Source organism: Leuresthes tenuis, unplaced genomic scaffold (assembly GCF_036924035.1).
Source record: "Leuresthes tenuis unplaced genomic scaffold, fLeuTen1.0.hap1 SCAF_4, whole genome shotgun sequence".
In the NCBI taxonomy this organism is placed as follows: Eukaryota; Metazoa; Chordata; class Actinopteri; order Atheriniformes; family Atherinopsidae; genus Leuresthes; species Leuresthes tenuis.
Window position 1 is genome coordinate 2,093,994 of NW_027325358.1, and position 12,132 is coordinate 2,106,125.

General features: G+C 42.1%; 1 protein-coding gene across 4 annotated transcripts in view; it reads left to right on the forward strand.

The window, feature by feature from the left end:
* sorcs1 (sortilin-related VPS10 domain containing receptor 1) overlaps positions 1–12,132 on the forward strand; it is a 163,939-nt gene that overhangs the window by 68,717 nt on the left and 83,090 nt on the right. For all 4 annotated transcript variants that reach the window (XM_072384067.1, XM_072384068.1, XM_072384069.1 and 1 more), the window contains exon 2: positions 5,482–5,549. In XM_072384067.1, the coding sequence (XP_072240168.1) occupies positions 5,482–5,549 (68 nt within the window). The remainder of the gene's footprint in view (positions 1–5,481; positions 5,550–12,132) is intronic.

The following is a 12,132-nucleotide window of genomic DNA, read 5'->3' on the forward strand; positions in this document are numbered from 1 at the left end:
TATCCTTTTCCCAGTAATGAAACAGTGCAGAAGGATCTGTCCCCTGGAGAAATCCGGTCTCACATGATTACAAAAATGAGATGTGAGAAAAACAAATAGTTCACGATGCCCCGCAGAACATGAACCCAGCTCGGTTCCCCCGTTTTGGGAGTGTCAAAATGTGTGCCAGTACTTTGCATTTCATATTTGTTTGCCTTCTCCTGCCCCAGGAAATGGTAATTGTTGTTTGTATATGCATGTTGTGGAATTTTGATCCATGGTGATATTTTCTCTCCTCCATCCAAGGACAATTACCAAACAGAACAGGAGATAACAGTGTTTGCTAGCAGCAAAGGCAATACTTTAGATTAAAAAGAAATAAAAGAATGATACTTTAAATACTCGAAGCTCTGCACTGACACAGTTGTGACTGATCCTCACCTCAAGCAGAGGCTTCCCTTTGCATGACTAATATCACTGCACTTTTGCTTTATACAGTTTGGAAGCCTTTTCAAACATCTTCCACAGACGAATCCACATTTTTTCTTTGAACTGTGCTCTTTATCCTTTAAGACCGTGTCCACTGCAGAAGCTTTTCAGCTGATCAGAACCAGGGTTTTTTCAGCAAAGCATGAATCAGATTCTGAAGGTATGTTTACGGTCTGAAATAGAAAGAATTAAAAAGCAACAGCGGCACTAAAACGTTTTCAATGCTTGATATTTTTGTTTTTTAGTATTCTTTTCATCTTCAGGCGCAGGTGAGCTTTGCAAACAGGAATAATGCAACATGGTCCTGTTGAAAGATGTGAAAGGGGCACAAAATGAAAAGCATTGTACTTGTACAGATGGGCACGAAGTGTGCTTTCTGTGACACTTAACACAACTTAAAGTGATGTATTTCAGGGGGAGCTTTCTTTGGGTCTCTGTGCTGCGCTGCACTGACAATCAGACGGAAAAAGGACATTTGTATCAGGCTACAGGAGTCCTGAGGGGGCCTTTTTAAGGCAGTATAACAAACATAAAACCCTAGCAAAACAGCAACTGAAGACAAGATGCATGTTAGAGGAGAAAGTGTGGGAAGCTGTGGCACGAATGGTAAATAAACAGAAGTCTCAGGGATGAGTCCAAGTCCAACTCACCTGCTGACGCTCTCACTCTGGACTTCTTTCAGTGGAGCAAGACAAATACCGAGGCTTGGTTCAGAGGGTTCCTGGAAGCCTGCCCATCAGCTTTCTGTCCAAGCAGCCAGAAATGACCTACAGTGACCTCTGGAGGTCGAGAGAGGAACTGCGTGTGAGGTGTACCTTTCAAAAAGAATGTATTTTCTCACACTTACCAACTGATGTTCTGAGTTAAGGTTTGTCGCAGTTGTCGTATGTTGGTCTCAGTTTCTCATCACTCTAAAGCACATGCAAGATGGCGCAGAACACAAGTCTTAAACCAGCTTTTTCTCCCGTTCAAGGACTTCGTGGCCTCGAAAACTAAAGACTTGACAATGACACCTGCACCGATTAATGGAATGAACATAAGGCTGATATATATATATATATAATATAATATAGCTAGAGAACTGGTGTCACTCAGGTAGCTGCTTTACAGATGCATGTTGTCAGTTATCCTCTTGTGGCAGTGACTGATGTTATTCTATGCCAAGGAAAGAGGATGTCAGGGATAGACACCTGACATCTTATTTTCCCCATTCATTTCGTTGTTATTTTGACTTCCTTTGCTCTTCTTCTACTACTTCCCAACAAAGTGCGTGGTTAAGGCGAGGCGTTGCAGGTTCTTGTTCAGCTACCTCCTGAGCATATGCTGGAAATCAGAACAACCGTGCACTAAAGTGCACTAAAGTGCACTAAAGTGCTTATTGTTCCACCGGCTTGTACTCAAACGTCATGTTGAGAGAAATTCTTCCTCATCATCTGTCCATGAATGTTTCGCACTCGTCTTTCACTCAGACTGATCACATCATATCATGCTCATAATGTCCCTCTCTTGCATTTTGATGTATTGCCATCTACTGGCCCTGAATGATTATTTCAGAGTTGGGAAATTTGAATTTCGACCGGGAAAATATCCCTTTGAAAATGATCTTGAGGAGTGTAGTCGAGGCCTTTGTTACAGTTGGAAAAACATTAAAACTTCATTATTCTGTGGAAAACACCAGCCTGGAAAACGATCTAAAACAATCTAATGAAATGATGCTTTTGGGAGGTGTTTTGTCTTTTGAAAGCCAATCCGGAGGCCTCCTGGCCAGATGTGACAACCAGGAAGAAAGATTTAATGCTCATGATTTACCATTGATAAGAAACAGTTTGATTAGCTTTCTGTTTATCAGGTGAATCTGTTATGATCCACCCCATGTCTCTAACACATAAAGTCCTTTTGAGCCACAGACAGGGATAAACAGCACTTTTATCACCCTTTTATAACCATTTAAATGCTGCTTTCATGTTGAGATGAGGAGTAAATCCTCGTCTCTGGGACCCCACAGAGAGTTTTAACGGCTTGGCTGTCATGTTTGTTTCTTTGAACATGTAGAAAGCTCTGGTTTTTTATTAAAAGAACAGGATAAGATTCATATTTGTGTCTTATTACCTTGACTCAGGGAGGCAAAGATCCTGAATGAGTGCAGACCCCCCCCCCATTATGTTAAAAACTGCAGATATAGTCATTGTTTGGAGCATATATTCTGCATCTGGGGTGCCATTTTCTGTCTTATTCACCACAGCTGCTCTAATAAGAAGACTTCAGTCTCAATTGTGATTTCCTGGTGGTATTTGAAAGCAGGTATAAATAACTGTTGTTCCACCAGCCAGCTGCAGTATGTTCTGTCTCTGTGATGTCCTCACGCCTCTCTTCACATTCAGTTAGAGGTGGGAGTGTGTCCAGAGACAGTTTCTGCAGGTCCTGATGGAGGGGAACTGCACCTCAGTGCAGTATTTACAGTAGAAGAAGCCCACAGGCCTAATTGGCACGGTCAGTGAAGGAGCATATGCACTTTCCAGTGGGAGCCCATCTGACAGGGCCATTCGCTGATGACTGCCCACATAGTCTCCATATGTGGCAGACAGAAGGGTCTGTACGCACACTGCCCTTCAAATAATGAAGCCAAGTAACTGCGCCTCCACTTCAGCCTTTCAGAGGCCTTCATCCAGGTACTTACACATGTCATAGGGGACAACTCAGACCTGTAAAAGCTTAAATGCCCTGTCACCTCATGTCTACAACCAGACATGCACTCACACAGGAGTTAAAAACATAACTGAACCATTAACCTCACCTTTAGCTTCCTCTCACACGTCCACTAACAAGAGCAAATGGCAATGAGATGCCACAAAGTAAAGAGAGAAGCTGTATTGTGCGGGTGTGAATTCAGCCTCCAGCTGGCCAACTAAATAGACTTGGTCACTCATTTGTATGCAGAGGTCTATTCCGGACAGTTAGGGTTATTCATTCCCCCGGTTCCTTCCTGAACAGCTCCAAATTAATGCCTTTTTACTAGCTGTAATGTGGCTTGTTACTTTTCACAATGGCATCAAAACGCTGGCCGCCACAGGTCGATCGAGTGCACCTCATGTTTTCTGGAGCTGCAGATGTTAGCGCATACTTAATAAGCCTGATCACAGGAGCCCCAACCTCGCGGTGTAATTCCACAACCCAAGGTGCATCTGTTCTGCTTGTACTCACAGGAACGTCATGCTGGTGGAACTGTTTCACAAAGTCACACAAGTCATTCAGCGGCTCGGCTGCCACCTCAATGACAGGCAGCAGAGGAATCAAAGGCAGGCGGGCCAAGGGAAAACGGTTGGATACTGGCAGAGTGCTGCAAGGCTTAAAGGCAACTGCAGAGAATCAGTTTGTTTGTTTGACTCCATGCACTGGGAAATGTTGGCAAAGTCAGAGGGAAAGATGCACAACTCCAGGAAAGGTGGGACGGTGTGTAAAATGCAGTGAGACATTTTACAATTTCATGTTAATAAAGAAGCTAGAACAGGTCCACGTTTCCCCCTGTGTGGCATCCGCTCTTCTTTTAACAACATCTGTAGACATCTGGCCAGCTGCTGGACCTTTGGCAGAGGAATGCTGTCCCGTTCCTGTCTGATAGAGGATTCCTGGGTCTTCTTTGGTGTATTTTAGATGTTTTCAGGTGGTGAAAGTTCTGGCCTGCAGCCGGACTCTTCTCTTCTTCTTCTGCTACGGAGTCATGCTGATGAACTGAGAGCTGATAACCAGCTGGATGGTTCCCCTCCTCTTTAGTCTGGAGGACGCAGCCTCAGGTTCTGATCCATCTGACCACCCACTCTGCCTCGGTCCATTTTAAACGAGCTTTAGTCCAGAGAAGGCGGCAGAGTTTCTGGATTGTGGCTTCTTCTCTGCCTGATGGAGCTTTAAAGGGGAACTCCGGTGTTTTTAAACCTTATTTCTGGCATGAAATACGTTCATCTCCTCACTGAGAACAGTTTGGTGAAAGTCGGCGTCCTTCAGAAGATATTTAGATTCCTCGAGCTCCATATAACGGAGCGAACGGGGCTTAGAGCCTCTAAATAAGGCATTATCTCTTCCATTTGAACAGCTGGCCTCAGTGTATCGCTCGACCGTTGGACACGTAGATTACTCATAATGCTTGCAGGTCAGAGCGCTTGTCAGACCTTATAATATCCCTGGAGATTTCTTCAATATTATCAAAATGAAACTCATAAACAAGCGCAGTAAGTGCTGCGTTTTCTTGCCTCCTCAGCTTCTTCTGAGTTTAATCCATTTCACACCCACCTTAGGCCACAAAGTAAATAGATTGTGAGTTTCTGTTACTTCTTCTATGCTCCCAGTCAAATGTGATGTTTCTGCCTCTGTTTTTCCCGGAAGACTTGGGCTGACCCACTTTCGCTCATCCTGCACACCTTCAAGGCATTAACAGAATCCGGAATATTTACAGTCGAGGGTAGAATCGATGGGATATGATTAAGTAATGACTTTGAAACAATTAGATAAGCAGCTGCAGTGTGCAGCCATTTGCAAAGAGTAGACCTTGGGTGGAGATCTCTGAGTTTAATTCATTGAATCTCTGCTCGACAACATAAACACCGACAGAAACTGAAGAATCACGGGAAAATGAAGTAAAAATTCATCCATCTTTGTGAAGTAGGAATCTCACATTTTGGTTGCTCTTTATTGTCGAAAATAAAAGGAATCTCCATTAACCTGAGGCTGTTCCTCTTTGATAACTCACTCATAGTAAAAGGCAGCGAGCCCCACAAAGTGATGGTTCGGGTGGCAGCTCCACGGTGCAGGCTCGCCTGGGTCTGATTCAGATGCATATTAACCCTACTTCTGCTAGCTAGGTGGGTTTTTAATTAGCTTTATTCACTGGTTCCGCCTGTAACAGTTACATAGAGGTTTGCTGCTGCTGCTGCTGCTGTTTTTCCTTCCCAGGAACAGACCACCTGGCCTTAAAAACTCCTGATCCTGTGTCCTGACTGTGGCGTCTGTCTTGTTTTGCAGGTGATCCTGATGCTGACCAAACTGTTTGACTTCAACCTCAACAGTGTGACTGAGAGTTCATTATGGAGGTAAGCTTATCACAGGAAGCCGGAAGCAGCACAGAGTTCCACAACATGAATTGGTCAGAGAAGAGAATAGATCACAGAATAGATTTCAAAAGCCTGCGGATGGTTTACAAATCCCAGGACGGTTTAGGCCCAAAATACATCTGTGATGTGTTCAGAGAATATAAACCCAGCAGAGCTCTTAGATCCAAGGACTCGGGTCGGCTGGTCCAGTCCAGAGTCCAGACTGAACCTGGAGAAGCAGCATTTAGCTGCTATGCTGCAAACAAGTGGAACAAACTGCCAGAGGAGATGAAACTGTCACCAAATGGAGACATTTTTAAATCCAGTGCATGAAATCTGCACGATATATTTTAATTTATCTCGACTGTTGCTTGTTTTCATTCATTTTAATCATTTTATTTCTTTCTCTTTATATTCTTTTACTTATTTTAATTCTTTTTTCGCTCCCCGCTGCAATCTTTTATTTTATGTGAAGCACTTTGAACGGTTTTCTACATGAAATGTGCTCCAAATAAATTTGACTTTGACAGAGAGGACTATTGGATGTCTTTAGTTTGCTGGTTTGAGATCAGCTATTGAGATAGGATTCAGATCTTAAAACGTCAGTAATGAAACACTCACAGCTTTTAGGGGATAAAAGCAGAGAAAGAAATGAAATGAGCCCCAATAGCTCTGGTTCTAATGTTGTTGGGCACCAGGAAGCCACTAATCACAGCGCCGGGACCTGAAGGCATTAAATGACTTTCACCTTGTTTGTGGCGAAGCTTTGCTCAAGAGTCCATTTCAGTGCTGGATTGTGATATAATTTTGTTGTTTTCATAGAATAAAGGTAATTTTTCCCACCTTCCTTATACCAATAAAGATGTTTTAACACTTCATTTTTGCAGCTTTCTGATCTTTTACACAAAGGGCTAAAGTGAAGGTGTCATATCTTCATGTTGAGCTTTTAACCTCTTAAACCATAGGTGTCAAACTCTGGCCCGCGGGCCAAATTTGGCCTGCAGTGTAATTATATTGCGAGGCAATTTCAAATTAATATTAGAGTTGTATTATAGCCAGTATTATATGGCGGCAGCGCTGCAACGCCGCATTCACCGCTTATACTACAAATCCCATAATGCTCTGCTGTTGTTTTGGCGCGTCAGTTAGAACAGAGGCAGACACGCCCCCTCCTCTGTGTCAGTAGCATCTATGCTAGCGGTCTTCTTGTGCCCCCCGCCTCTCCCCCAGACCACACTTCGACCTCAGACCACAGCTGTCACTGTTACCTACCAAAAAATGGCCAAAAGAAAGGCAGAAAATACAACTTTTCTGAACAGGTGGGAGACAGAATATCTGTTTATGTAAAAGACAAACCTGTTTGTGTTGTTTGTGGAGCCAACGTGTCAGTAACTAAGGAGTAACGAAGGAGTAACTAAGGAGTAACTAAGGAGTAACTAAGGAGTAACGAAGGAGTAACGAAGGAGTAACGAAGGAGTAACGAAGGAGTAACGAAGGAGTAACTAAGCAGTAACTAAGCAGTAACTAAGCAGTAACTAAGGAGTAACTAAGGAGTAACTAAGGAGTAACTAAGGAGTAACTAAAGAGTAACTAAGGAGTAACTAAAGAGTAACTAAAGAGTAACTAAAGAGTAACTAAAGAGTAACTAAAGAGTAACTAAAGAGTAACTAAAGAGTAACTAAAGAGTAACTAAGGAGTAACTAAGGAGTAACTAAGGATATAATATTAGACGACACTATGAAACGAAACACCAGGACAAATATAAGGACCTGGACACAGCTCAAAGGAGCCAGAAAGTAAAGGAGATGAAAAGAGGTTTATGTTATTTTATTTTCACATTTATTAGCCTGTGTAAGAAGCTAATTTTGACATAAATCAGAAGGCTGCAAACAGAAAGGAGGCATTACATTTTTATTTTTATTTAATTTAATATGCCATTGATACGTTTTTATTATAATTATTGTTATTAGTATTAGCAATTTCACACCCCTGGACTTTAAAGTTAAGCCTTGTTGGTTCAGTATTCATTGTTAAATCAAAACTTAAATCAAATATTAAAAGGTTCATTTGTTCAACCTTGGCCCGCGGCTTTGTTCAATTTACAATTTTGGCCCACTGTGTATTTGAGTTTGACCCCCCTGTCTTAAACAGTGTGCTGCTCTCTTTGGATGTTGGTTTGTTTGACAGATCTTTATGTATATAACTTTTTAGATGATGAGAAATGAAATTAATTAGTTCCACTGCAGGAACTCTGCGTAACTCACCATCCGATGGATGTTTCCTTTAAGTGAACAAATGTTCTTCAGTCTGAGGTGCAGCCCGAGCATCTTATAGGGGTCTCAATTAATGAGCCAGAAAAGGACTTTCTCTTTTATTTGTTATTACTTTTGGTTATCCAGAGCATCATCTGGGAGTCTGTTTGAATGTAAGCGGTGAGGTTTTCCTCAGCATAACCAGTAACTTTTCCATGCCTAAACCAAACCCCATCGAACCCCTTTTCTAAACCTAACCAAATGGAAACTAGAAGCACAAATAAACTGCAGCTAAAAACTGAAATCAGCTTCCAAAGTTTGAAATAAAAGTATTTAATTGATAGGACATAAAGTCGAGTCTCCCTGCTGGCTCATCTACACCCTTCAGTCCCTCCGATATTGACTTTTACACCTGCTAAACACCCTGAGTTACAGTTTCATGGGCGCATGCCAGGACGACTCCTGCGTAGGCGGAGTCTGTGGCCAGATGCCCTGCTCAGATCCAGCAGGGCAGGTGACATAAACGCCCACCTTAACCATATGGCCAACACAAACCCATAAATGTATGCAGAAAGTTAGTGAATCTGTTCAGTTTTCTTCCTCTACACGGCTCATTTACTGAGTCAATGACTGCCCCACCGATCCCAAACATCCTTCTGTAATAAGAAGACATGCAGAACTCATTTCACCAGGTCCTCATTTCAACTATTTCAACACATTGCTGCCAAACGTAACAAAGCAGGAAATATCTGACTGACTGGCAACAAAATGAATTTAGCAAAAGAAAAGAAAGTCTTTTTAATTTACTGACAGTTCATGTGTGCTCCAAAGTGAGCGAAAACACAAATTATTTACCAGGATTAAATGTTAAAATGGTTTAAATTTCTCTAAACCATTTGGTTAAAGTGTAGGTCAACTCCCAGTTTCTGCTGTTAACAGTGGATTTAGAGGACATTATAAAACTAAGTGAGTTACTGTTGGAACCAGGACTGAGATGGTCTGATTTTCTGCCAAGACTACACGTTAATTCACATCGTTTTAGTCATTTGCCTTTAACCTAATAAAAAGCTTCACAGTGAACAGTTCTTGTGGAATATCATATAATATTTCTGACAAGTTTTATCTGTGATTTGAGAGGAATTGACTTTACTGGAGAAGTATTTTCCTCCGAGGCTGCCTCAAGGCTTCGGTTCTCACACACAGCTTTGCTAAATGTACCATCGTATGACTGCATGCTGCCACACATGAAGCTGCCACATTACCCTGGTAATGGTTCCTCTGCTACCGGCTTCACTAACAGCATCAGAAGTCTGATGGCTTTTGAAAACAGTCTCTGGTAATGGACGGATGATTAGAGGTGGATGAAGACGAGCCTGACAGAAAGACGGATGAGTGAAGCGATGATCCACATTTTGAGAGAGTGAAAAGTCTAATGGGAGCACGGGACATTAGTGGACAGTTTACAGCCAGGAAGACAGACAGAGGAGCACCAGATAATGCATTCTGGTCTGGAACTAGTCCAGAATCCCTCTGGAAGAGTTTGAATGTTAATCTTGGCGTTGCTGCTTGTTGTGGCTACAAATAGCTGCATAAAGGAACAGCTTTAAACTTTTATACCCATCCGTCATGTGACGGGTGCATTGAATATGCCATTGTTTTATCTTTAGCTTCTTATATCTTATCTTAAAGGCTTATATCTGCTACTGTGATCTACAAGGTTAGGTTTAGGTTTTATTGTAATTTTGTGACCTTCCCTGGGAAAGGCTTTGAAATGCTTTGGTTGACTGTCCATCAATATTGTGACGGTTCAGAAGACACCTACAGGTCATATATTAAGGATAAAGTCTTTAATATAAATGAACACTCAGAGTAAAACAAGCTAACAAAATACAAACAGCATGCATGAAAGCTTGAGTGCAAAGTCGGAGCCTCACCTGTGAGACAAACGACCAGGTAGCTCACTTCAGTTTAGCTTCAAGCTAACATGCACGTTTTTGCACTGGGAGGAAGACTCGTGCACGTACGGGAAGGACATGCAACTCCTCAGAGACAGAACCCAGCAGAGTTTGTCAGGTCTGTGGCTAATTGGCATATCAGCAGACATGTTTAACCACAGCAGATATATTTATATGTCACTCAATATACAAACAGGAAGTGTTTTCCTCGCATTAATAAACGACTGCAGCTCACTAATGTGTCACTGGAGCAGTGGGAGACGGCCCCACGAGGGCTGATATCACACAAATGACACAGTAACGTGAGGTGGAGGACAGCAGCTGGAGCGTGCTGCATTCAAGGCCATTAGGAAACAAAATGCTGCGTTCAATGTCATTATTTCACTAATTATTTCAACTTTTTCTGTCCCAGACATCCCAGTTTGGGTTATTCTGTGTTAATATAGTGAGGATTCGCTTTGGAGAATGACCATGAGCTCCCTGCAGAGACGGTTTTATACATTTTAACAGGGTTATTGTCGTCTAATAAAAACAGACAGAGTGAAGTGAAGAGTGAAGACCTTTAGGAACAGCATGGAAGCTTGTTTTTCTTGCTGTACTGTAATTAAATGTATTTATGGTGTGAAGTTTGGAGCTAGGTATTGGACTGAAACCCAGCTTGGGCCGATTTTATGCTAACAAGATCGGTATCTGGGACAAAAAAAAGTCCCTAAAGAAAAGAGTATTTACGAGTGGCAGAATATCTGAAGGACTGTTTGCAGGATATTTGTTGAACATTTGTAGTCTCAGTGCTGCAGACCTACTTCTGCGCTCAGTGTCAGTGTGGAAGGATTCTCAGGATCATCGTCTTTTTCCTCTGTCCTGAAGAAGTTTTCCTTCCACGTTTCCGAGGAAAAGAGGAACGATAACTCGGAAGCTGAATCTGGACAACCAACACACTCCAACACCATTCCTGTGTAGCTCTGAACTCTCTGTATATGCATATAGATCGATAAGAAATGGAGCAAAACACCCCTGAATGATGCAACAGTTGCACAACCTAAATAAGAACCATCGGGCTGAGTGATATTTAAACAGAGGACACAACAGAAATGCATCAGCACCAGGCAGCGTCTTCACTGACATGCTCTGTGGGCTCACTGCTGTTTGTGGATTTTATCTCTTTGGACACCGAAATAAAAATACCAGGAAGTCCTAAAGCCATAAAGTTTTGATTTAACTTCAACCACAGATGTACAATTTCCATTGAACTGGATTAGTTTTCAAATGAAAGTCAGGAGAATTTGGATGAATATGAGCAAAACTCACACACAACAGAGCTTTTTATATGTGCAACTGGAACAGGTGAATGTCAGAGTCCTTCAGTCCAACAGCACAGCTCCGTGCACAAATGCATGCAAGTAGTATTTGTCCCTTTCTGAAGGGAGTGCATACATGAGATATGCACACATCTGCCTGCATCTGTGGAGCAGAAGTGGAGCAGGAAAACAGTTCCTGGAAATAAACATCACAGAGAATCTGTCATCGGCATCCTGCATCTCCAATATGGTTCAGAAAGCTCAGTAATTACTATATTTTCAAAGCTGAGGAGGCTTAAGGAACAGGAGCCGCACAGATCTATGGAAATATCCAGATTTTGGCTGTAAGACGGGGGGCTTTGCAGCATGTATTGTTAACATCTGTGGTGTCGTGAGGTTCCTTTCCTGAGCCAAAAGGATACAAGAAGATGAACTCCTCCCAGAGCCTGTTCACACTGCTGCTGTCTGGCAAAAGACTCGAGTTTCTGTTGCTGTTCCACTACAATCAGGGCCAGTTTCTTCCCTCAGGATGAGACTACAGAAGAAATTCATATTCTAACTCGATAAATTATAAATGTTCATGTTTTTCATAACTTTTGCTCGTTAAGGACTGTTGAGTTTGAACCTGGTATCTCCAACCTGTGGGGCAAACTCTCAGCCTGGGACCAGGTCACATCTTTTTCATCTGAATGATGAATAAAAAGACAGTTTTTATTCTACAGTGGAGACAGTTTTCTGGTTTTTCAAACTCTCTCATTGTCAGAGGACATGAAAATCCCCTTTTTAAAGCTCAGTGGAAACTGAACTGATCCCAACCCAGTGAACTTCATTTACTTCTGAAGCTGCTTGAGTTTGATTTTTTGATATTCTTAAGACAGACTGCAACGTCTTGCATAATGTTTGAAGCCTGTCCTCTCAGCAGTCCGTCTCCTCATGGATAATTTCATCATTCTCTCAGGAATTCATCTATTTGCTTCCAAAAGTCCATGAAAGCATTTAATAAAGAGGTTATTTTTTTGCACACACAGGTTGTATCTTGGATTTAATAAACATTTTCTGCTTTTATTTCCTCACAAAC